This window comes from Canis lupus, chromosome 4, assembly GCF_048164855.1.
Source record: "Canis lupus baileyi chromosome 4, mCanLup2.hap1, whole genome shotgun sequence".
Lineage (NCBI taxonomy): Eukaryota > Metazoa > Chordata > Mammalia > Carnivora > Canidae > Canis > Canis lupus.
Window position 1 is genome coordinate 14,198,609 of NC_132841.1, and position 27,943 is coordinate 14,226,551.

The 27,943-nt window shown below is 38.1% G+C and overlaps 1 protein-coding gene across 1 annotated transcript in view; it reads right to left on the minus strand.

Annotated features, from left to right (window-relative positions):
* The window catches only part of TMEM26 (transmembrane protein 26), a 47,979-nt gene extending 21,030 nt beyond the window's left edge, over nt 1-26,949 (minus strand). Inside the window, exons 1-4 of the mRNA XM_072823210.1 lie at nt 26,711-26,949; nt 10,392-10,470; nt 3,889-4,002; nt 1,989-2,209 (exon numbers count right to left, since the gene is read on the minus strand). Coding sequence (XP_072679311.1) covers nt 1,989-2,209; nt 3,889-4,002; nt 10,392-10,470; nt 26,711-26,901 — 605 coding nt within the window. The 5' untranslated portion in view covers nt 26,902-26,949. The remainder of the gene's footprint in view (nt 1-1,988; nt 2,210-3,888; nt 4,003-10,391; nt 10,471-26,710) is intronic.
* Nucleotides 26,950-27,943: the final 994 nt, after the last annotated feature.

The window sequence follows — 27,943 nt, forward strand, 5'->3', positions numbered from 1 at the left end:
ATGTTAAAATGATAAGAAATAGTGAAGGGGACCATAAAGGAAAGGAGTGGGGAAAAATTAGAGAGGAAGACAAACCACAAGAGACTGGTGTGGGGATGGGGTAACTGGGTGAGGGGGCACTAAGGAGGGTACATGATGTGATGAGCTTTGGGTGTAATACTATATGTTGGCAAATTGAATTTAAATAAAAATTTTAAAAAGGAAAATAAATAAACAAGCAAATGATAACCATAGTATATTTTATTTGATTCCTTCAAAGGACATAATACAAGTATAAAATGAGAAACAAAAAGATTTTTGAAACATTCAATTAATTTGTAGGTGGCAGAAGAAATTGCTGAATTGAAATCACCTGGGTTAGGAGAATATGATGTGTCCAGATTTTCTCTCACCACTTACCATTTGCTCCCCAATCTCCACCTAACTCACTGCCTGGTACATACTAGATAATCAATCTACAGTTGCTGAATGAATGAATACCTCATGATTTTCAATTTTTTTCTGGGACATTAAAATTTTAATGCCTAACTTATTGAACATTTAACATCTATTGGCAAACACTGATCTATAAAATGAGCTTGGTGTCATTTGTGGATGGACCTAATATAGAGACCATTAAGATAGCTGGGTTTGGCATTTCTCACATTTTTATTAGCAGCCCCATGAAACATATCCCTCCTGAATACTCTATTTCCTACCCTAATTCCCCCCATCTCCCTAGATATTTAGCATCTATGTGTTTATTTCTATAGGTATAGCTAGTCATATTTATATTTTTATGTCCCTGTCGTTGTGCCCGTTGTGCCTATAGTTTATTGTTTTTATGTGCTTGATCATGATTTCTTCATGTTTTTCTTGTATTAAAAGAAAGTATTTGAAAATTTGTTATATAATGTACAGCACTGACCAAATATAAGGTATTAAAGTTACAAATTTAATACCAATATTTTGGACAATGGATCAACTTAAATTGGATTCTTTTTAAAATTCTGTCTACTTAATAAAGTATAAGAAAAATTAGTATAAATGAAACAGGAAATGATGATGTAAGGGTAACCTCTGGTTATAGATATTCTTTGTGCTATAATTGGAATATTACGTTTACTCAGTAAGTTAGTGTATTTTGCTCAGCTTTATGTTTCGTTATTTGAGAAACACAGCATAAAGTAAACTGTAGCATTAAAAGCTAGCTTCATTGCAATTTATTTTTATAGCATAGTGCAAAACAACCCAAGCTGAAAGTACATTCAGGCACTGAGACTTAAATCCCTAAAGGTAAGAAAGTGGTTCCATAAACAGATGTGATCATGGATTCTGAGTTTATTTGCTTGTGGCAAAAATAAAAGTACCAACTCAATAAGTTTTAATTTATAGGCATCTACACCAGAAGGCCTTTAGGCACTTTGAACAAAACTGACTAAAAATAAAATTTAGTAAAATAAACCTAATCTGCTCCATTCTCCATTCACACCAGGGAATATAAATTTCCAAATGGGTAGAAGAGAAATTTCTCTATGTCTTTTCTAGGTGCTTTCCTGGAATTGTAGCTATGCCGTGTGCTAGAAGAAAATTTTATGATTGGCTACTTGAGAATATGAAAGAGGAGCTATGGATGATCATTCCACCTCCTGAAGGTTTTCTTATAACCATGGCCTCACCTAACTTGGGGCCATGCAGAAGTGTAGAGCTGTTCTGTCCTCACCCAAAGGAAATATTATTTGCCCTTTTCTCTAGCATGAAGTTCAGATGAAAATGATAGATAGATGATAGATGATAGATGATAGATGATAGATTAGATAGATAGATAGATAGATAGATAGATAATAGATAGATAGATACTAGGATAGTAACTAATATGTCTCTGAACATTAGGAAACTATGCTTCTATTTTTGGAAGTATAATAGACTGAAAATCCTTATTTGTGCAGAATATAAATAATAGAACAAATAGACAAGTGTGGGAACCCTGATCTTGCAGGCCTGCTTACCTCACACTTTGTTCTTCCAGGGTCTCACTTGTGAATTCCAATATATCAGCAGCTGTCCCCACAAACATAAGGAGAAGTTGAGAGAGTTGGTCTCGAGTGATCCCGCCTCCAATGGGTAGAAGCCATCTTCCAATTATGAGCATTAACAAGAACGTCTGATGGAGTCCCAAAGTCCAAACCTTCTCACATACTGTAGATAAGTTACTTACAAACACTTTGGCCTATGTAACAGAAAGATCATACAGAGATAAGGATTGTGAGCTACCACCGTGGAGAGATATGCCTTCTTTACCATAGATTTCAATCAAGACTTAACTTTTATGGAAGGTCATTTTCAGAAAATGATTTTTCACTCACTACAGAAAATAAAACTCCTTTCAACTGAACATTGGGGGGAAAAGGCTAACATGGTCCTTAAAATGGGGCAGCCTTATAACAAGAAGTAATTTAAACCTCATGCTTGATAGTAGGATTGTAGCATTTGATATTTATATAGCCAATTTGATGATGTTTTAAAGATCATTTCTCATTTTACTCTTATCTGTAACAAAGTATTACATACAGCAAAACTTTTTAAATACCATATTAAAATCACAAAAAAATCCCTGTATTTTTCTTTCAGGGATTTCAAGTCTGAATTTATTAATCTGAGAGTATTTTAACATGGTACAAATCTCTTGTTTTTTATTGCTTTGAAATACTACTACATCAAATGAGAAAATGTATAATAATGCTTATTCATTACCTAAATGCAAAGAAAGAGAATAACTATAGTTCTTATTTTTATTCTGAATATTTAACATACTATTGAAAAATCCATTAACTAGCAACCAAATTTTATTCTGCCCTTAATCTCGGACTCTTAGAAAAATTTATATCCCTTTCCTTATTCTGAAAGATATCTCTTGCTCATGTAACTTCTAAATAAGCTTTGAGATATATTATTTGCCCTTAGAGGCTATAGTCTTTTAAAGACTACAGGAGTGTAGGTCTCTCATGGCTTGGACAGTTGATTCCAACTGATTTATACAAATAACTATATTTGTGCAAAACCTATTTACCCCTCTTGATTACTTACTGATGTCAGGTGTGAAGGTAGAGGGAGGATAAAAGGCAAGGCAGGATGTTAACCTGATTGAAGCCATGCATGAAGATCAATGATCTTTCATTTACACAGTTTCATATTTCTTCTATGAGACTTCACATACATCCTACTTAATTCTTACAGGAAGCATACTAGCAGGGTAAGTATTAATATTTTCAATTGCCAGATGAAAAACTGAGATACAGAGAGATTAACTGATTTGTTCAAAGTGATATCAGTCAGCTGTGATTGGAGATTGAATTAGAATCCCAGGCTAATTCAATTAAACCTCTTAGATTCAATGATCTGTCTTATTGTTGAAAATGTAGCTCATTGTAGGGGCCTGGGCCTTGAGTATCTCCCATATACCATTTTATAATAGGCCATGGTTAGTTTGACAAATATCAGGCATGTGAAGAACAAAGAAGTGATTCTATTTGGCTGGAAATTTTTCCTATTGTATTAATATAAACACCTAAAAATATATAGGCCAGATCCCAATCTTTTAAGTATATCATTCCTCCACAAATCATATGTATCTCTTTTTGTGCATATATTATCTGACCTAAGTGTTAAAGGCTACTTAATGCTGCAAGTTAAATATATCTATTTATATATAAGATGTATATGACTATTATGCATGGTAAATGTGTTTAATAAATAAAAATACAATTATTTTGCTAATTCCTGAGCCAAACAAATAATTGGCAAATGTCCTTACGAAAGAATGAGCTGAACATTGTAGAGTATGTTATCCTCACCAAATGAAAAGGTGAGTTGCTAGATCCTTTAAAATACAGCAGAAAAAGCTCTCACCGTCTTAATGAGATCCTCTGTTCCCTCGGCTTGTTCACCTGATATCAGAGTTTGATTGACGTTTTCTTTGCTGCTGGTATTTTGTGACATTCCTTCAGAGTGGCTACTGCAATACTAAGAATTTTGTAAAAAGGCAATATGTTAAAAAAAAGGCACAATATTTATAATTTAAAATGGCTTCAATTATTTAAGAGACTATGAGTAGGTATGTGGAGTTTACACAGTATGCACAAATATTTCCAAAATTCAGATTGTGTTTTAATAGAAACCACTTTTCAATTAATATGAGAAGAAAGTCAACTATACATGTTTTATTTTCCCACAAATCTGTGAGGATGTAGTTCATTGTGCAGAGCTGTAGAATTTTAAAGTTTTTATTTTAATTCCAGTTAGTACACATACAGTGCTATATTAGCTTTGAGTGTACCATATAGTGATTCAATAAGTCTATACATCACCTAGTCGAGTCACTCCTTAATCCTCATCACTGATTTCACCCATTCCCCTCACCCACCACCACTCTGGTGACCATCAGTTGTTCTCTATAAATAAGACACTTGTTTCTTGGTTTCTCTCTTTTTTCCCTTTGATCATTTGTTTTCTTTCTTAAATTCCACATATAAATGAAATCATATAGTATTTGTCTTTCTCTGAATGACTTATTTCATTTAGCATTATACTCTCTAGCTCCATCCATGTCCTTGAAAATAGAAAGACTTCATTCTTTTTTATGGCTGAATAATATTCCATTGTATACATATATACCACATCTTCTTTATCTATGTATTTGTCAATGGACACTTGGGCTGGGTTGCTGTCATATCTTGGCTATTGCATATAATGCTGCAATAAACACAGGGGTGCATGTATTCCTTTAAATTAGTGTTGTTTTTTCTTTTATTCCTTGAGTAGATACCCAGAAGTGCAGTTGCAGAATCATAAGGTAGTTCTATTTTTAACGTTTTGAAGAACCTCCATACTATTCTTTACATTGGCTGCATCAGTTTGCATTCCCATCAATAGTACACAGGGGTTCCTTTTTCTCCACATCCTCACCAACACTTGTTTCTTGTGTTGTTGACTTTAGCCATTCTGACAGGTGTGAGGTGATCTCTCTCTCTCTCTCTCTTTTTTTTTTTTTTAGGTGATATCTCATTGTAGTTTTGATTTGTATTTCCCTGATACTAAGTGATGATGAACATCTTTTCATGGGTCTGTTGGCCATCTGGATGTCCTCTTTAAAGAAATGTCTTTTCATGTCTTCTACCCATTTTTTTTTTCACATTCACATAACTTTTATTGTGGTACATCATTATAATTGTTCTATTTTATTATTAGTTATTGTTGATCTTTTTCTGTACCTAATTTATAAATTAAACTTTATTATAATATATATGTATAGGAAAAACAGTATATGTTGAGTTTGGTGCCACCTACATTTTTAGGCATCCACAGGGGAATCTTAGAACTTATCCCTCATGGAGAAGAAGGGACTACTGTATTCATTTAGCTGAGAATTGAGAAATATGGGTGTGTCATTCACTTTCTTTATGCTATCCAATGCATTATTTATTTACTTACTTACTTATGAGAGCGGGGCTTGATCTTAAGACCATGAGATCATGACCTGAGTCAAAATCAAGAGCAGTCACTTAACCAACTGAGCCACTCAGGTGCCCCTATCCAATGCATTTTAAAGAAGTTACCTAAATGTGCAATCATTAAATTCCTCTTACCCTTCAAAGTTAGTACTTAATGACAGCATCTGGACTACACTCTGAGGCTTTGCCTCCAATGATTAAACAAAGACTGTAAGGAATAAGACATTCAGGTCTGTTGCTAAAATACATATCATTTAGGAATCCTTAAAATGTTAATGAAATTTTCCTGTCATTTTTCTGCCTGTTTTTTAATTGAATTATTTGTTTTTGGGGGTATTGAATTTTGTAAGTTCTTTATATATTTTGGATACTAACACTTTATTGGATATGTCATTTACAAATATCTTCTGATCCAGATTGCCCTTTATTTTGTTGTTTCCTTTACTGTGCAGAATTTTTTATTTTAGTGTAGTCCCAATAGTTTAGTTTTTTTCCCCGATAGTTTATTTTTGTTTTTGTTTCTCCTGCCTCAGGAGAAATATCTAGAAAAAATTTGCTATAGCTGACGTTAAAGAAGTTAGTACCTGTGTTCTCTTCTGGATTTTTATGGTTTAAATTCTCTTATTTAGGTCTTTCATCCATTTTGAATTTTTTTGGTGTGTATGATGTAAGAAAGTAGTCCAGTTTCCTTCTTATGCATGTTGCTGTCCAGTTTTTCCAACACCATTTGTTGAAAAGACTATGTTTGTTTCCCATTGGATATTCCTTCCTGCTTTGTTGAAGATTTAATTGATGATATAATTATGGGTTTATTTCTGGGTTTTCTATTCTGTTCTATTGATCTATGTATCCAGTTTTGATTACTACAGCTCTGTAACATAATATGAAGTCTGGAATTGTAATGTTTCCAGCTTTGCTTTTCTTTCTCAAGATTGCTTAGGCTATTCAGAGTCTTTGTTTCCATACAAACTTTAGCATTGTTTGTTCTAGTTCTATGAAAAATGCTGTTGGTATTTGAGAGCTATACAATTCATGGAGTGATAGTTGGGGTTCCTTTCTTGAACCCTGAAACAGTTGTGGAACAAATCAACAGTCAATGATAGCATTAAAGCACGTATGATCCTGGTCAAAACATTCATTCTAAGAATTTATTTCTTGTCCAGAAGGCTCTTTACCCAAAATACCATTTGTTTAGTAGGTAATGCAATTAACTTCAATCTTGCCTGTTAAGAACTGAAACAACCCCCCAAATTAACATGTTTCTCTATCAAAATATACATTTTAGTGTCAGTTTGGAGGTTAACTTAGTTTTATGGAAACTTTGACAAAGACCTAAACTAAATGTTTTTCCTTTCTTGTTCCTTTGTTTTGCATGTAAATTTCTACAAATGAACCATGCATGTTTTTTATCCAGATTTTTATCCATGATTTCTACAAATGAACTGTGTATGATTTTTAACTGTGCATGGGAACCTGAGGTAAAGAAAAAGTATATAAGAGAGAAAAAGAGTGGCACTTGAAAATGTAAGTGTGGCTAATGATAATTTCATAAACTGTTTCCAAAAAGTTAAAGATTTTTTTAAACATCTGCAGGCCTACATATTTTTGAAACATACACATGCATATACATACACCACTATCATCACCACCACTACCACCACCACATATCCAGGTCACATATTTGGATGTAGAGAGAAACTATTTTTTTTAATATTAACATTGTAAGAAGTATATTTTTCTTAATTATTCTGGATACTGCATCAATCATTCTATAAGCTACTTGGAAAAGTAAAAAGAAATTCCGTCAAGATTTTTTTTTATTTTTTCTACTCCCCATCAAAACAACTAGTGTTATGGGTGAAATGACAAGAATAATTAGGAAAAATGGCCATGTGCCATATCTCTAAGGCAAAAATCCAGCTGTTAGCACACTTTTTTTTCTGTACAGCAAAGACTCAGAGAAAAGATAATGAAGATAAAAAAATCAAATCTTTGAACCAAGCAACGAATCCTCATTGCAGAGTAGCTTTGTGAGAATCATATGGGCAATAAGAAACAATTCTGACCATTTTATTCATAGGCATGAAAGCAGACTATATATTAAAATTGGTGACTTTGATATGGTTCTTTTACATCCTTAGCACCAAAAACCCATAGTCATCTTATTAAAAAAAAGTCAGCTGCTCTGCAGTGGCAAATAGCTTTGTAGTCATACTATGGTATTACAACCTGAGTCCCATACCATTCTTGTAATTCTACTTGTTACAAATTGACGAGAATTTCCTATAAGTGGCAGCTGCATTAGAACTGCAGAGAACTGGTTTGATTCTTACAGCCTAACCTGACTTGTATTGTTCTTATGGTAATATTATTTCCACTTAGCATTGTACAGAGGAATTCATGTAGATGATCTGGGTACCAACAAGCCACTTTTTCATGGGCTGTGTCTTAAAAATTCTTATTAGCTTCAAAAATCTTCCTTTGGGCCAGACCAGACTGTAATACCATCAAGACCAGAAAGTTTTCATTGTTTTAATTGTGCCACTTCATAAATAGATAAAGAGTTATGGTCATAACTATTGTCATAACCATCTTGTTTCCAGTCATGTAGCCCTAGCCTGATGCAGAAATGAAGTTAAAGAACTGATTACCTAGGAGGAATGTCTTCGTGAAACAAGTCAGGATGTTTTCCTAATGGCAAGACATAGGTTAGAACATTTAGGATGTACAATAAATGGAAAATGTGAAAGGAAATTAAATTACTCTCCTGTCATGAAAAAAAATCAGGTGATTTTGATGGGAACCCCTCTAAAACATAGAACACATAACTTAGAAAGGCAGTGTGGTTTAAAGAGCAGGGGTTAAGCCCTAGGTGCTAAGCCCCAGAACTGTTATGGATTAGCTGTGTGGCCTTGAGAAAATTACTTAACCTTTCTGAGTCTCGGGGTCCTTTTCTATAAAATAGAAATACATAAACCATGCCCAACTTATGAAGTTGCTGAGTTCGTAAAAGAGGAAATGTATTTGAAAGTACTTTGAAAGAAAGGACTGCATAAAGAAAAATAGTTATTACCACAACCAAAAATGTTTAAGTGAATGGACTAAGAGAATTGCTGCACCTCCCTTTACTCTGCTGTTTCTCATTTCTTTAAATGCAATTTCAATATTGTTTGTCTCTCTTTCTCTTACTTTTTTCTACTTCCATCGCTGCCCACTCTGCCCAATTCAATCTTTGGGCATTCATTTTAATTCTTAGTGTCAAAATGAGTCAAATCCATTACTACTTAAGGTCCAATTTCTTTTGTAGTATGAAAATTAGAGAAATACCGCCTGGGGCTCAAAAATCTTTTTTTATTAAAAAGAGAGCTTTTGGTTGCATGCTATTTGTTGTAATGGGATTTGACCTGTATATCAATTAACTGTGCAACGCATTTATATTATAAAAGCATTTGGGGAAATGAATTGTTATTGTGGATGATAGTCATGTTATAGAATTGGATGTGAAGGAAAGAAATGATTCAAATCACCAGAGCTTATTTCCATACCCCTGAAAGTAGTAAGTAGTAAGGAAATTGAAACAGTCTCCTAACTCCTTATGGTACGGTTTTTAAAAACCATGATAACTTGAACCAGCCAATCTAGTGTTACAAAAATATTTTGCTACAGTCATAGAGATAGCCTGTGACTTTAATATTTTTTAAATAGGGGATTTAAGGCAAATAAATGTTTTCTTCATGCCTATTTTACTGGTATATGCTTGTGGAATTCTTCAAAAATAGTCCACAGAGCTAAATTCCCCTGTGTGCGCCTAAAATTTGGAGCAAGCATTGTCCAGATAAGGCTTGAATATCTGAAACATACATCAGAGTCTTAACTTTACTATAAAATGACCAACTGTAGCAAAGAAATCCATAAGGGCAAATTCTTATCTCGACTAAAGCACTGTATCAGTGAAAAGTACTAAAATAATATTATATCATAACTACAGTTTATCTGTAACATAGTCCCATAACCTGAGCCCAGAAGATGCGAAGTCCAGGCTGGAATCTGCTGGAGTCTGCCCTCCACAGTGTTGTACAGGAGCACTAAAAGCAATGGATTGTGAATCCAGTCTACAACCTGCCACCTAGGGTTGTCCAGGTAAGAAGCAACTCACTTAAAAAAAAAAAAAAAAAAAGTAGATCTCTCTCTCTTTATAGGTTAGGGACTCTTATTAGAAGCCACTGTTTATTTTTTTAGTCAACTTGGTCCTAATACATACATCCCACCTTTCCCAATGGTGGGTCTCATACTCCTCTCCCTTATCCTTCACATCTGGCTCCGAGTAGAATTCTTATTTCACTAAAACAGCTTAGGGAACCCTCAAAAAGGAATCTTATGTAATCTGGAAGCCCTGTATTTTTAAGATAGACTATTTCAAATAGCCCCTCCAGGTTTGATTGCAATTACATAGCAGTCTAGATGATGGGGTTTCTTTTTGTTTTTTGCTACTTTTAAAAATGTCATTTTATAGGATACTACATTATCGATCCCTTCCCATTCTTAATACAATATAGAAACTCACTGAATCTGCAAAGTTTTAAACCAAATTTTTACACACACACATACACACACAAACACACACACACCGGGTAATTTCTATTAGGGGTGGGGTGCTTACGAACAAGATCTCTAACATAAATCATTGATTAATTATGTAATCCTAACTCTTAAACAGATGTAACATTTTTATGGGTTTTGATAGATCGTGAATTCACTTTCTTTTGCTAATGGCCTCTTACTTATTCAATTCTTGATAACTCCAATTCCTTTGAGAAATGCATTTCTGAAATAAATTGGATTATAGTATGAAAGGAGTTTCCTGATAAATCTTCCAGTTTCCTACTTTCCAAAGGGACATACCTGAGTCTCATGATGCATTTCAAGAAGCCATAATGATGGAACGATGCTAACCAGATATAAAAATATGGCTGGTGAAAACCTGTAAAAGAGAGGGAAAAAGTTCAGGTTTTTTTTTTTTTTAAGATTTTATTTATGTATTCATTAGAGACACAGAGAGAGGCAGAGACACAGGCAGAGGGAGAAGCAGGATCCATGCAGGGAGCCTGACGTGGGACTTGATCCCAGGACTCCAGGATCACGCCCTGAGCCAAAGGCAGATGCTCAACCGCTGAGCCACGCAGGCGTCCCAAAAGTTCAGTTTTTACAAAAACTTCTTTTTCTAAAGAAATAAAAACAAATGCATGTACCCTGATCACATTGAGTCAAACCTTTTTATCTCAAGTGATTATTTCAATGGGGAAGAAAGCATTATGTGATTTCTGCCATATGGATTATAGAGAAACAAAGTAACTGCAAAAGGCACTAGCAGCTGTCATTCTCACTGAATTTCTAATCCAATTAATAGAAGTTAATTTTAATATGATTTAATGGGATACTGCCAACTAGTTTCAGGCACAATACTGGATATTTTGTATTTAATATGTTTTACAACAAGCAAATACAGCAAGAGTAAATCTTGGGTTTCTCAACACTGCAATTTCAGGAAGATTGGCTACATTTTAAAATATTAACCTAGAATTCTGAAAGCTCAAATAGTAACATCCTGCTAGAACACAAAAATCAGATGATAATGAATAGGAATGAGCAAAATCAACTTGACTTTGTGTATATCTACTAAACCTAGTAAAAATAAAATCACACACAACAACAGATAAAGTGCTTGGTATTTTTTTTTTTTAAAGGCTATCTATCTTCATTATTTCCTGGCTCAAAAGCAGAGGGCAGTCCAAAGAGTGGGCTTTTCATATTCAGAATCAAATATCAGTTTTTCCAGTGACTCGTCTGCTTCCTAGTCCACAAAGTGGGGACAGTCACTGTATTAGTCAGCTCGGACTGCCATGCCAATGATCAAGACTGAGTAGCTTGAACAAAAGAAATTTATTTTCTCACAGTTCTGGAGGTTTTAAGTCTAAGATCAAGGTTCCACTACCATTCAGATTTGATGGGATCTCTCTTACTGGTTTATATACAGCCAACCTTCTTGTGTGTCCTCACATGGCCTTTCCTCAGGGCATGCACATCAGATTCAGATCCCACCCTATGACCTCCTTTACCCTTAATAACTTCCTAAAAGCTCTGTCTCAAAATAGAGTCACACTGGTGGTTAGGGTTTCAACATACACATTTCTGGGAAACACGATTCAGTCCATAGTGGTCACATTTATCTCATAGGGATTTTTATTATACTTTCTATAAAGCAGTGTCTGGCAGACATGAGTATTCCATAATAGATAACTACTATTAGTAATTTTATAGGACATTATGCTATGAAAATATGTCCTTAGAAGTTTGAAATAAAAAAAAAGTTTGAAATAAGATAAAAATGATATATTTCCCAAATTTATTTCTTCAAATTATGCTTTATTTTAGATTGAACTATTGCTTTATAGGGGCATTGCAAAGAAAAAATTGTAAGTTAATATAATTTTATTAAAATACTTTTAGTATTGGGACACCTGGGTGGCTCAAGCAGTTGAACGTCTGCCTTTGGCTCAGGTCATGATCCTGGAGTTCCAGGATTGAGCCCCACATCGGGCTCCTGCATAGAGCCTGCTCCTCTCTGCCTATGTCTCTACCTCTCTCTGTGTGTCTCACATGAATAAATAAATCAAATCATAAATAAATAAATAAATAAATAAATAAATAAATAAATAATAAATTACTTTCAGTATAGCATGTGATGTTTTAAAATGACCTGAAAAATAGAAATGTTAATTGCTCAACAAATAGAATTATTTGAGATGAAATGGTATTAAAACCCTGTTATTATAATGCAGGGGAAAAAAGTGAGCAAAGTTCAATGAAGGAGAACATCTAGAATGGACTTTTCAAGGCTGTAAACCCTTTCACTAATATTGCCTTTCAGCTTCTGGGGAGAAGAAGGAAGAAAGAACAAAAGAAAGAGAAGTCTTTTTTTTAAAAAAATCAATATTTAATATAGACACTCCTCCACCTTTGATTTCCTGCAAAGAACCAATTTTGAAACAAAAGGTTATGGGTCATGATATTATTGAAATCTGGCTTAGAAGATGGCTGAGCGACAGAGAGATAGTGAAAGCCCCCATGTTGAACATGCTCTTACAAAGAAAAGGGAAAATTAATTCTTTGACCTTACATATCAAGGGAAACACCAGGAGAGAGTATTTCCTTTGTGAGATTGAGAAAGGAAATGAATTCCAGTTGCAAGGACATTGGGAATATGTAAATGTTTGTTCCACTATGTCCAATCTTGTCTAGACTGCAATTTTGTTGACTCTTGGAATTCATTTTGGGATTGACTCCCCTAAAAATACGATTACAATAATACCTAGGGAAGCCACGGACTGAACATATAATAACTCTTGAAAGAGGTTAAACATGAAGCAAACAACCCTTAACATCTTCTATGCATAAGACTTATTTCTATAATTGGAAAAATATTATCCGATCTCAAGGCTTTTCCTTTAATTAAGAATCTGGTTATGTCAAAACAAAACCAAAAACAACACACTTCAAGATCCGAGATTCTCTCTGTTGCCTGCTACAGAAAATCTAAATTCGGTAATCTGACAAAGACTCCATATTCTAGTCTTTCCGCTTCCCGTTTCTCTTCCTGTGGCACATCCTCAAAACAAACAAAATGTTTTCTATAAAGTTCCCCTCACTTCAATCTGTCTCCATAGACTTTTCTGACATAAGCGAGGAGGGGGTAGAAAGAAGCAATCATACTGAGAGCCTAGGAATTTATCATATTCAACTCAGTCTGTAGACTTTTTCCCCAAATGTCCTGCACCCTGAATCTTACACCCGAGAGGATTTTCTGGAATTTCAGGAGGCTTCCAGGGAGAGTTACTGTGCAATGGATAGCACCCCAAAGTGATCAACAGCAAATCAGCATCAGGAGTTTCCTCCTCTCCTTCCTCTCTAACTTCCCTGTAGCAAGCTGTGGTCGTTGTACAGCAGAAGTTAAAACAACAAACCTTATGGAGAAAATAGATGTCTCTCTTATCTAGGGAAGTATTAAAACATACCTAAATATATTTTATTTTGGATATGAGGAATACATTTCAGCCATATATAGCATATGTTTTGTTTGACTGTGTGTCCCTGTTAAGAACAAAGCGCTCCATGCTCTGTCAGCTTGATTAATCTGAGAAGAGAGGTTCTGAAATGACTTTAGAGCAAATGTCCCTCCAAATTATGACTGCTTGCTTTGGAATGCTCTCCTTTTACCTCTCTACCCATCAACATCTTACCTGTATTTCAGAGGCATAGCAGGAATTAATCTTAGCTTATATTTCTCTTGTGACCCAATACGTCCTCCAGTATTTCATGGTTATGAGCATGTAAGCCTTAGCTTTCTTAATATGGGCTCCTTGAAGGCAGATGCTGTCTTAAATGTATTTATATCCTTTCCCTCTTTCTTCTCACTTATCTTCTTCTTCTCAGTGATATCAGGTGTCTTACTATGTCTTTACTAAATTGTTATTAAGAAAATGCTTGAGTGCCTGAATTTGTGAATAAAGGGAGGACTAAGAAAGTGGAGAGAATGGAAGGTACTGGCATCTACAAGGACCATTTTTATTCCCATTTCAGGAGATCCAGGAGCAAGTATGCTCCTGGACTTGTGGCCCATGAGGAATTACTACACTGCAGTAGAAATTTCCAAACTTAGAAGACCCAAATTTGAATCTTTTCTCTTCCAAGGTGGTGGAAATTTGCTACCTTCCCTGTGACCCAATGTCTTCATCTATAAGATGAAATTAAAGTATCCACATCATAGGATGGTTGTGAGGATGAGAGGAGACAGTGTGTGTCACAGGCCTGATTGTATATAGCTCAACGCGTGTACGCTGCTGCCTTACCCTGCAAGTAAACTTACAGCTGTGTATTCAGTAGCCACACTTACAGAGGATCCAGAGAATACCAGGTTAGAAGGCTGTGTCTTCCAATAACTAACAATCAATCCTATTTTTAAACTGTAATTCCCCAAGCTAAACCTATTTAGGACATCTTGAATCTAAGGAAATTGTTTGCACTGCTGAGGACATCATTATCCCTAACTCCACAACTGATGTTAAGTCAATTCCTGTCATACTGTCGTATAATCGCCCATGATGACCTATAAAATGTGGCATGGTCAGGGCCCTGCCTACCTCTTGGGCTTTGTTGTTTGTTATTCTTCTCACTGTGCTCCTATAACATTGTTTTCCATCCAGTTCTGGAGAAAACCTATATGCCTCCCTAACTCAGGACTTCACACCTATATATCTCTCCCTCAAAATATCTCTCTAACCCCACTTTTCACCTGCTTATCTCCTTCTCATAGTTCACATAAGATATATGAGACTCCATGGGAGAACTTTCCTTGTTCTCTGGTCTAAATAGATCTTATTATGCTTGTCCTTTAGCACTCTTCATTTTTATCCTATAGATCTTCAAAATTTATAATTTATGTGTCTCCCAGCAACTGTAAGTAGTATAAGCACAAAAATTGTGTGTTCATCATTATACCCTCAGCTCCACCCACAGTACCTGGCACAAGGTGGGTTCCCCACAAATATTTATTGATTTCATAAGGCCCTGATTGATTTAAAGTTTCTATTTTCTTGACACTCTATTGCTGGTTTGACTAGAAACCTCTTCTTGTAATATCACCATAATTCTGACTCTTATCAGAAGCTTTACTGAAGGAAACTAATTATGCTGTTCTTATATGAATTTAATATTATTTTGCTACTATGAAAGATTTAATATTTCAAGGTGACATTCTAGCCATTACTCATTAGTTTGAAAATTTGCCATATTTTTGATCATGCACTGTCAGTGCAATTCATTTTTGGAACCAAGGAGAATCTGAAGTCTAAAAATTAAAGAGTAGGCCTTATCCCACCTTTTTCTGTGTAATTAATCAAATTGCATGCCTTTTCTTAGGAGTTACCAAATAGTTTTACTCTAGTCTTTATGTCTTAATGGCATCAGAAGTAAGTCAATGCCAAATACTAATATAATAGAAGGTTCTAGCCATCCCAGAAATAACCCAAATCAGGTTCCTGGATACTTGTTTTAAAAATAAGATATACTATTTCCTAGTAAGCTAACAAAAACTGATAAACTTATGATAAATTCATAAGGCATGCCCAAGTGGGAAGTTTTAATAAAATGTGTAAAACCCTGTTACTAATCAGCTATTTGCCCCTAGAGACTCAGATGTACTATGATACCAATTACCACTATTCTATCAGATAACCGAAGGTGCCCAAAATTACTACTTGAATTTTTTTTCAATTCGAAACCTTCCTAAAGATATTCTTTCTCTCCACAGAAGTTTGTTATTTTTGGTTGTTCTTTTTTTTTTTTTTTTTTTTTTTTGCTTTTTAACCCCTTATCCAACCCACTAGTTCTCTCTAACGTACATGGCAGGGACACCATCTTAAAGGATTTATTTTTCTATTTGTTTACGTACTCATTTGTTTACTAATTAAATATGCTAATAGGTCCTATTATATGCTAGACACTGTTCTGGGCTCTTAAGGAGCTATTCTCATTTTTTCAGTTTTTTTCATCCAAAAATAAAATATTATTTATCATACCAAGTTGTCATTTCAATAAATTACAATGTTTTTCACAAAATGATTATGTCATGACATTTAGCAGTTTAGTTCCACAAGGGATCTTATTTACTTGGGCTCACCATTACTCTAGAGTTAGAATGCCATTTTATTTTTTCTAAAAATGACACCTATCATTTTTTTATTGAGAAAGTAAGGTTCAAAAAAAAAAAAAGAGAAAGTAAGCTTCATTCCTTTTAGAAACATCTTACAGTATAAATAAGCAAATAGAAAAATTAATCATAATATGACCCACTACCCTGTTTGGCTTTTCTTTCTGCAGTGAGGATTCTAGTCTTCTAATCATATGCATAGATCTTAAAATAGATAATATTTCAGTGAATCAAAACTAATGTTCCAAGATTACTCTGGTGTGGATCATGATTTTATTTGCACTTCATTCCTCAGTATTTCTTACGAGAGAAAGGGAGATTGGAGTTGTAAGGACACTAGACCCAAGTTTCACAGTCTCACGTTAAACTGCCTTGAGGGTCCTCAATAAAATTTCCAGAGCACTTTATAATAATAAGCCTATTTTCATGGAAATCAAGAAACTAGGTCAAGATACCCTTTCATGAGCCCCCAAATGGTGTCTAACAGTTTAAGGATTGTCTGTCCTCCTTTCACATGGACTGCTTTCTCTAAGTGGGCCTTAACATCTACAATTTCCATCTGGGCTGCCCAGCCAGGGCTTTGTGTCTATCCACAGTGACAGGAGTGGCCAGTATGACAGCCTCCAAAATGCTTTTGCAGAACACAGAACCCCTGGATGCCTGAGTAAACTGTGAATCCAACCCCAGATACCAGCCATTTGTCTTCTTAACCAGTACACCCTCCCAGGCACCTCCTTCCCAGAGCCTTTGCCTGTGCCTGCCCATCAGAGAGGGGAGGAGGCCACAACTGCTGGACATAAGCTTATGAGAACTCTCTCTGAAAGGAAAATTGCATAAGGGGTGGGCATGTTTTAATAGGTCCCCAAATCAGATGATTGACTTGTCTATGATCTAATGGGAGAGCAGAAGAAGAACACAAGACACTGGGAGGAAATTCAAATGGACTGGGAATGCCCAGTCTTTATACTTCGAAAGCCCTTAACAAATGCCCACAGTTAGGTTTGCCAAGCAAATACTTCTGAAGATGAATAGTAGAGCTCTTCATTGTACTTTTCATTGTTTATCATTGCCAATTATTTTTCTAACAAAGTCATATTCCCAAATTATGATGGAAACTGGCAGCAACATTAGTACCAGATATTTCACTGAACTTAGAATTTTCCAAAAGAATATCTAAAGCAAGAACAAGCTCTATTAAATTTGGAGTTGCTCACATTCAAAACTCAACAGTATGCTTCAATATGACTAAACAAGTTATAGGAACAAAATATGCAACAATTTTAGGATCTATGTACTGTTTTTCTCATAAAATTTCTGAGGCAAAGAAAATCATGACATTTTCTTAAATGAATTATTTCTAACTAAAACCCTGAGTGTTGTCTTCATCCTATTACCACAACCTGAAAAACCCTTCTCTCTTCTCTCCACTCTTGTAAAACCCCCAGCTACTACAAGGGCCAGTATGTAAATCACTTACCTGAGACATTTTCCTTGTCTAACGAGCCTACCATAATGATTGTATCTTTATTCTGCAGACATTCTGCAGTCTTGGACTTAATTTGTGGAAAATTTTTTTGGTTCTCAGGGTGTTGTTTTTTCCTGTCTCATATAACTGCACGTACTTTATATTCCTTCAAGAACATCGTTATAGCACTTAGTACAATAAATGATTGTTTAATGATTAAGTGAACTTAAGTGCTAATGACTACAGGAATTTTAATGGTCTCTGAGAGGATAAAATGCATGATGGATGTTATTTATGTAATGCTGTACCTCATTTCATTCTATAAAAGACAGTGGTATTTATTTCTGTTCTGTGGAAGAGATAGTTTCTTCCCTTTAGGACCAAAAATAAAGGCACTTGAGAATTTTCCCCCTCTTCTGTTTTGTTTTACATCCTGTTTTGGCTTTACAAGCATGTCTGCTTGTGCAAGAGTATCTCTGAGCCATGTCCACGTGTAGTCTGGACTCTTCTACATTCTGTTCTAAGCAAAATCGTTCCAGTGTTCATTTTCAGGTCACCCCAATTTTGAAAATGACAAAAAACTATGACCCTTTCCCCATAGGGAATCCGTGATCCAAGAAGTCTATGTAGTTGTAATTTGCACAGACAAAACCCAGCCTCATTATTGAATGCAGAGCACAAGAAATCAGCTGACAGAGTTCAGTGTTGGGACAGGGACAGCCTCTGAGATTTTGCTTCCTCCTGTGCAGGTAGAAGCAAGAATAGTACCTTCAGGGCTCTAGTGAGGAGTGAATAAGATAATGCGGGCAATGTACATTCCTGGCTCAATAAATGTGAGTGCTCACCGGATGCTAGGAATTGTTTATGTGATTTAGTATAACTAGTTGCAACCTTAAGCAAGTGATAGAGCCTTGCTGGGCAACAGTGTCTTCATCATAAAATGGTGATAAAGAGGAAAACTACCTCATAGGGTCATCGTGAGGATTGCTGAGGTAATGGATATAAAGCAGGCTTGGAGCTTTGTCAGTACTCAGTAATTGATAACTGTTTCCACATCCATTGTCACGATCACCATCACCTTCATCATCATGCTCATCACTACTATTAACAGATTGTCAGAAAATGGCACAGCCAATGTATAAAGAGGCTATTTGAGGTTGGTTAAAACAGGTGTGTGAGACAGGAGGCTCAAACGGGGAAATAAGAAAGCAAAGGAGGGACGCTTGGGTGACTCAGTGGTTGAGTGTCTGCCTTTGGCTCAGGGCCTGATCCTGAAGTCCTGGGATCGAGTCCACATCAGGCATCCTGTTTTCTCCCTCTGCCTATCTCTCCTTTCTCTTTCTCTTTCTCTTTCTCTTTCTCTTTCTCTCTCTCTCTCTCTCTCTCTCTCTCTCTCTCTCTCTCTCCCCATAACTAAATAAAATTTTACAAAAAGAAAGCAAAGGAATACTGAAGGACCCAATCAGGGCTGGCAGCAGCACTAATGGTAGAGAAGATTTTTCCCCCTAAGGAATACTAATTTTTACTCTAATAAGCATACAACATTAAGTCAGTCGCACACCCGCTGTCTCTTAGAGATCCGTCAGACAAACTGATGATAAAATATAACACCCCTCCCCTAAATAACTACCATAGGTTCATATTCTGATAAAAGACACCAAATCAGTCCCCATCCTGGCATTTTATATTAATAATCTGTATGTCCTCAATATTACTTCGGTGTGACTTTCGAAGAAATTTCAACTTTGATATCTGCATATAAAAACCCTTATTTTATTTAAAAACAAAACAGTGGTTTTCTTTAACAAAATAATTTATATACCCTAGATCTAACTCTCCTGATACCAGGACTTCAGAAGAATTTCTGGAGTAATGAGGAACATGCACATGGGGAGAACAAATCTTGATGGAAAAGTGAATTTTCCATTGTTGGAAAAGAAGTTAAACTATTCAGATTTGTCCTGGTGCTGTATGCAAATAATGGCACTGCATGAGAAGGAGAAATGCATGAAATTTAGAAGTAAGGATATATTTACACTGGCTCATGGGAGCTGCCCACACCAATTTTGCACTTTGTTTTCCTCCCTGTGAAGTACAAGAAGTTACAAAATATTAGAACCTTAAATTTTTAGTTCTAAGTGTCTTGATTGAATATACTCATGGAAACAGCATGGACATCACTTAACGGTTCAGTTTCCTGGGGGTCTCATTCTAAATGCAGACATAATTATTGCTTTGATCCCAAGTCCACTGTGAAATAAAAGAAGAAAGTACAACTATTTCCTGGAGTGATGCATAGTAATAATCCAAGTCAAGGTAAGACTCTTCTTCCTAAACCATGACTCAGATCCCTAAAAACCAAGTCATTTACTGGTAACATTCAATGTGTACTTCCAAAAAAGATGCAAACTTAAGTCATCCTCGTGCATTGAGCTCAAGGCTCAGGCTATAAAACACATAGACACAAACAACATGTGAAGACAATGAATATAATACAACTCTTGGATACATACTACAGACATGGCTGATAAATCTGATGCATGATGGAAAGTGTTACTAGAATAACTTAAAAGCTAAACAGAGATTTCAGGAAATTTGGACAGCAAGTGTGAACAGTGAGAGAAATAATCTATCTGCCGGGAGAATTTCCATTGCCCGAGTTGGCCATATGGAAATCACAAGGTCTCCTTCTAAATCCCTCCATCTCATCCTCTCTAATATCCAAAAAGATCAGCAAAGGAAGAGTGCTTTTATTTCCCAACTTTCTCACTGGCATTTTTGTAAACAATTTTGATGAAGGAAGACACATGTTATCAAACACTACAGAATGACATCAGACAAAGGAATTCTCCTATACTACCCAAGACTTGTTCAGGGTCAGTCAGTTATACAGTTTCTGGGAAGTCTAGGTTTCTACTTCTGCTGTTGAACTTTCTAAATATAATTGAGCATTTAAAACAGATTTCAGGGACCCCCTGGATGGCTCAGCGGTTGAGCGTCTGCCTTTGGCCCAGGGCGTGATGCTGGAGACCTGGGATCGAGTCCCACATCAGGCTCCCTATGTGGGGCCTGCTTCTCCCTCTGCCTGTGTCTCTGACTCTCTCTCTCTCTGTCTCTGTGTCTCTCATGAATAAATAAATAAATAAATCTTAAAAAACATTTTAAACAGATTTCATTGAAGTTTTTATTTGTTTGTGTGTTTGTTTTTTACAAAATTGGTTTGAATTTAAAATCAGTTTAGGATAGAATCTCTTCTGATTCCTAATTTGTCTTTCCTGTTTTTAGTTGGGAGCCATCCAGACATTGTCTAACACATGGGGTTTCAAATGAGATATGGTAACAATATAAAACGTAGAAGGCAGTTTTCACTTGGAGGCAAAGGACATGGGAGAGACAAAGAAGAATAGAAAAGAAAGCCAGTTTTATCTGTCTTCTGGGGGTTATGTCAGAAATGTCCCAGGAAACACTTGACTCCTCCCTCTCTTTTTTTCATTGCCCTGGCTCTTGCCATACTGGCTCCTTCTCCGCTCTAAAAAACAGACTCAGTTCAGATGTCCCCTCCCCAGCAAGGCCTCTCTGACCACCCAGTAGAATCTTCCCCTTGTTCCTTCATCCCTTTGTAACTTCTACCACTTAGGCATCCAGAGTTCAGATCAGTCATTTGTCACTTATTAGTCCACTTGTTTCTTACTTACTTCTTTTTTTTAAATTTTTTTTTATTATTATTTATGATAGTCACACACAGAGAGAGAGAGAGAGGCAGAGACACAGGCAGAGGGAGAAGCAGGCTCCATGCACCGGGAGCCCGACGTGGGATTCGATCCTGGGTCTCCAGGATCGCGCCCTGGGCCATAAGGCAGGCGCCAAACTGCTGCGCCACCCAGGGATCCCCTCTTACTTACTTCTTTATTTTCTGAGTCCCTGACTAAAATGTGAGTTCCTTCAGGGCAGGATTTTACCTGTTTTATTCACCTCCACATTCTTGACCTTCAAACAGTGTCTAACACATATTAGCTGTTCCACATATTTTTGTTGAATGAAGACTGATAAGACTGTGTGCTTCCTCCAGAGAAGTTTTCCTACACCCACCTCGCTCAGGACAAGCCTTTGCACTCCTGGCTCTTACCCATTTTTCCTGCTCCAGCTCAAATGCCATGATGTCCCTTCCTCCTTCCCATCCTACCCCCCCACACTTCCTCACATACTTTCTCCTCTAAACTGCTGGACTCCTTCAATTACCAGCTGAGTGATCCTAAATAAAATGATTTCATGGCTCTGTGTCTCAGTTTCCTCATCTAAAATTGAGGGGGAAACAGAGAAACAAAATCATTGCAGCTACTGTCAAGATCACATGGAATAATCTGTGTAAGACATCTGAGAGAGCCTGGACATCAACAAATGCTGAATAGTCACAATTATTCTTATTCCCATACATTTAACACTTAATCAAAATACTACCCTTTATTTAAAAATTTCAAATATGTTTTCTGTTTTTTCTGCCTGTTCATGTAGTATCTAGCCTAGTACCACATGTACTTATTGGGCAATTTAACAAATCGACATTTGATTAAACGCAATAAAGGAAAAAGGAATGAGGTATACTGAGGAAAGACAGGCAAGTAGGTGAGGAATTTTATTAACTCGATTATATTACTTTATATTCTTAAAATTCAGATGAAGAAGGCTCGGTGTTTAAAATTCTGTACTTTTGCCAATAAATTCAACTTAGATTTCTATTTATTTTCAGATACCGCCTGCTTTCAAGGGAACAGGCTTCAAACATGTCACAATTTTGGTTATTTGTCTAACCGCCAAGGAATATTTTATCAGTATTAGCAAATAGGCAACAGAAACATTATTTTGTGTTTGACTTTACCTAAATGATAATTCAGAAAATAAAATCAAGAAAGAATAAAGCAAGTGATGCTAATCTCCATCTCATAGGAAAGTAAGTGATCATGCACATGAAATTAATAAACACCAGGTGAAGAGGAACAAATTGTACCATCACACATTTACTAGGCTTAACAAGGGATGTGTTGTTGGCTTACCTCTCTATCCTATAGGATTCCAACAAATTAAACTTCTCCAACTGCAAGTTATTAGTGTTGAGGTAATGTTGCTGTCCCTGGACAGCTGAGCTCAGCTGCACTAGTTCCATGTTTCCTTTCCAAAGGATAGCTAAAGAAACATTTTTTTGACAAGTGTAATATGTTTGCTATGTTTCAGGAAATTTTGTTCACATTTTCCTTTATAGCTCAATGTATCATTTCATGATTTCTGTAGGTTTGATTTATGTGGGGCTAGGTGCAAATGTTAGTAAAACTAACAATGTCCAAAGTAGACCAGCGTAGTCTAAAGGAGGTTCATGGATCTGATGTTCCAGAGAAGAAATTCTTACCTCCTGTGTGTACAAAGCTTGATCTACCATTCAAGCATTATTTGATTGGTTGATTGGTTTTAAGTATGGGAAGGTTTCACCTTCTTCTTCTTCTTAACTTGTAAATGGATAATGTATTCAATTGATACAAAAGATAATTCTTTGACAAGTCCTTTAGAAATTAACCTATAATATGCATAACTCTGCAACTTTTTTTTTCTCCTGACAACATATCACGGGCATCTCTCTAGTCAATAGCTGAACTCTAGCTCGTTATTTTTAATATCAACAAAATATATACAGTATGTGTATATTTTATAATTTTTCAACCAGTCTGTTGATGGATAATCAGGTTGTTTTTAGGTTTATTTTTTACTTATAAGATGGAAATTAATATTCTTGTGCATATGTCTTTACATATGACCACTTTGGTTTCTATAGGGTAGATTCCAAAATGTAAGATCAATGGATCAAAAGGTATATAATATATAGTTCTGCATATAGATCTATATATTGACATTTTCCTATAGAGAGTTCTAGATACTGTCATAAGATTTACTTAGCTTTTTTTTAAATTTCATCAGTCATGATATCCTGATGGAAACTATCTTTTTAACACTCAAGAATAACAAAAAATCATGCCTTGCCTTACTCAGAAAACACTAACCCAGAAATGAAATATGTTCCAAATCAAATCCTTTTTAATTGTTACCACGGGAATAATTTCTATATATATTTTTTCAGCATCCCATCTTATGATTTTTTTCCCTCAAACTTATGACAGAATAGTGTGTGAACTTTGTTCACCACAAAAGTAACCACATTTGCAGGCTTAGTGGAACAAAGCATTTAGTAACATCAGTAGAACAAAGCATTATTAATCACATTTCTATTTAGATCATTTACAAAGACTCATTTGTTCCTGAAAATTTATAAGCCCCAAATCTATTATTTTCTTTTTAAAAAAGATTATTTATTCATGAGAGAGACAGAGAAAGAGACAGAGACATAGAGAGAGAAGCAGGCTCCCTGCGGGGAACCTCGTGAGGGACTTGATCCCAGGATCCTAGGATCATGACCTGAGCCTAAGGTAGATAGATGCTCAACCACTGAGCCACCCAGCCCAGGTGTCCCTCAAATCTACTATTTACTTTGCTTATTTTCAAATATTAGTCTAGATATTGAGCTGGCACAATTTTCTCAATAAATGCTATATTGTACAGTACATAACATGGCTGTTCTGAAGTAAAGGTGAGAATTTTTTTCGACTTTTCGATTGTGAGCCAGTGGTTTATTGGCCAGTCCCTCAAGTAAAGTTGTTGGACTTGTACAGAAAATGTGTCGAGTTGACACATCATATTTTTTAATAAGAAGAAAAAGAAAAATCCTAGGATCTAAGAAAAAAATTTCTTTCTTATTCATCAACTATCAAATGTATTATGTCATTTAATTTATAGCAACCTATAAGTATTTACAGATGAAGAAACCACAGTCAGGGAGGCTAAGTAACTTGTTCAATGCCTCAGGATAAATAAAGAGGAAGACCCAGATCATTCCATTTTCCTTCTAATGTTGAGACCACACTCTACACATGAATATGTCCCCAGGTCCCTATTTAACTTGACATATCGATCACTCATTTTTGCCCCAATCTTTTTTCCTTTCTTAGTTGTAGGTTACATACCAGTCAGAATCAGCTGCCAACGATGGTATAGACATGAAGGTAAAGTTCCAACTGGCTACAGCATTTCTACAAAACTAGACAGGAATTTTGACTAAACATGAGCTCAGGCCTCTGGTCTACTCTTGGAGCATGAGGGAGGATATTTCACCTCCCATTGAGTTGGTTCTCCTTCCTAGGTTGACAGTTGTCCCAGAAGCTATGATGGTCAGTGACAGGATCACCTTCCACACAACACTTTTCAGCCTCAGACCTCATGGTTGTATTACTGAAGATATTTTCTACCTTAGCATCTTAAAGATACTCAGTAAAAACTAAGTAAATCTCATCTGACCTGCTGGGTGAACACTTTTCTCCCCTTATGTTTCTTTAACCCTGAGGCTTACTGGGGAAGCTAATGCCATTTTTTTTCTTTGAGGTTTTTTTTTTTTTTTTTAATATTTTATTTATTCATGAGAGACAGAGAGAGAAAGGCAGAAGCATAGGCAGAGGGAGAAACAGGCTCCTCACAGGGAGCCTGATGCGGGACTGGATCCCAGGGCCCCAAGCTCACTCCCTGAGCTGAAGGCAGAACCGTTCAACCGCAGAGCCACCCAGGAGTCCCTCTTCAAGGTTTTTAAAAGGCATATTGGAAAGTACCTCAAATCTCTCCTGCTTAAAGAGCTGACCACAGGGTGGAGGAGGGGCTGTAACATTCCCCTCCTTATTGTATCACATGAGGATTCTACATGAATCATTTTTTTTTCATTTATAATTAAAAGAATTTTTTCAATAGTGGAAAATGTAAGCAAGATTTATATCATTTTAAGAGACACAGTAACACATTCTCACCCTTAGACTCTCACAAAATACATAGCCTTTTGAAGTTTAATATATGAAACAGTAGAGAAGGGTCTTCCTCCCTTATGAAGACCAACTATAATGCCATTGTGTATGTAATTCTTGATTTGACTAATAATAGTTTCTTCTAGTATTAGGTATTTTTAAAAGTATTGACATATATACAAATATTGCTTTACTTTTTTTTAATCAATGTATAGTATACCTTTTACTGCATTTTTGTGTGACCATAGTTTTTAAAAATTAATATAAGAAGAGGCCTAACTTGGAGAAGTCCGGGATGAAAATCTACCAGGAGTGGAGGGATGGAGATGGAAACTCTTTGTAAATGGCAAGAGAATCTTTTTCTCAACTTTTCTATTTCCACTCAAGTCTTGGGGAGGAGATAACACATCACACAGAGCAGGTTGAGGTTAGCTCTGAAGCCCTCTGTGCCGGTCCTCCACCAGCGAGGCAACCCTTCTTTGACCGGGTGAACTCACCATTAACCAAGCTCCGAAGGAACCAACCTGGGGCACCTGAAGCGGGTGCCGGGTCAGGGCGCCAGGCTGCAGGGAGCAAAGCGCTACAGAAGTGCTTCCAGGGGCTTCTCACCCTGGGAGACTGTTCTATACACACCAGCTCTTACAAAAGTCTCTTGTGCCCAGCGAAACGCATCCCTACACCTGCCTGCACAGAAATCCGAGTGCACACCCACACACCCCAAGTTCAGGCGGCGGGCGCGCGGACACCCCACTCACCCCCCACCGTCCCCCTCCCCACCCCGTGCCCGGAGCACCTTCTGCAGGGCAGGCAAGCAAGCGCTTCCCTTCCTTTTTCACATCTTCCAAGTTGCCAAACCTGGGACTGGGTGACACCGGGCGGCGACTGAGCCTTCTCCGTGTTGCCCTGGGACCCCGAGGTTCCCGGGCGGGTCCCAGAGATGCGCAGGCACCTCGCGCTCCTCGGAAGCTCCGGGCAGGGACAAAGAGGGTCCGAAGCGGAGGGAGGAATCGGCGGCTGCGGGGAGCTGGGCTCTCGGGTCGCTGGCAGGGCGGCCGGAGCAGTGCCCAGGGCTCCGCGCGCCCTCCCTTTCCCGGGGTGCGCTCACCATTTGTAGCCTCTGCCGCGCTTGAACTTGAGGGTGAGCCCGGCCTCCAGAAGGAGCAAGAGGTTGAGCAGCGCGAGCAGCCAGTACCGCGGGTCCTTCTTCACCTCGGTCACTCGCCAGACCCCGACCAGCGAGTGCAGCACGAACAGCAGCCGGGTGGCCAGGGCGTTGAGCAGGACCAGTCTGTCCATGCCGGCCCGCGCTCTGCGCCCCGCGCTCTGCGCCCCGAGCCCTGCCTGCCCCCCCGCGCCCTGCCTGCCCCCCCGCGCCCGGCCCCCCCGCGCCCTGCCTGCCCCCCCGCGCTCTGCGCCCCGAGCCCTGCCCCCCGCGCCCTGCCCCCCGCGCCCTGCGCCCCGCGCTCTGCCCCCCGCGCTCTGCGCCCCGCGGGTCCGCTGGGGAGCCCCGGAGCCCGCCCGTGGGCGGGAACGTGACAGCTCGAGCCCCGCTGCCGCCGAGCCTCCGCAGCCCCCCGCGCCGGGGGAGCCGCAGACAGCACTCGCCCCTCCCCCGAACTTCCTGACAACTCTCCTAGAGGGGAGTCTCCGAACCCAGCCCGCGTAGACTGCGGCGCTTTCCGGGGCGGCTGGGGCTGCTCGGCGGGGCTCCGGGGCCCGGGACCCGCCCCCCCACCCCCCCAGCGCTGCCCACCCCGCGCTCAATCCCGGGAGCCGGGCTCCATCCCCGCCCCCCACCCCATCCCACCCCCGCAGCGGTGTCCCCGAAACTCCTGGACTCCGAGGGATGGGGCGGCCTGGAGGGCGCGGTGCTACGGGACCCAAGGGGGCGGGACCCCCCCTGGCTTTCCCACCGAGGGCCTTTAATCCCCTCACACTTCTTACGAGGACAAACTGTCATAGTGACTCCAAGCTGGAGGAGCGCCGGGGAATCCGCTGTCCAAGCAGTTTTAGAAACGCTGTTCCGGGGCAGTTAGAAGAATTCAGCCCTCGGGGACCCAGAGGAATCAGGCCGGGGTTGGGGCTTCGGGTGCAGAGCGTCCCCGCACTGCGGGGCCAGCGGGCAGCTCGGGTCGCGCCCGCCACTGATTCCTTCTGCAAGGCCGGGAGGCGGATGGGGAAACTGAGGGAGGACGGAGAAGATAAAGCCAGAGGTGGGACTTGAGGGGAGCAATTGGTGCAGATGTGAACCGCGTATTTCAGGCCAGTGACCAATGAATTAAACTCTGGCCTTCCTAGCATCCGAGGAAAAGAGGAAACTAAGTTGGGGTTTCCCAAA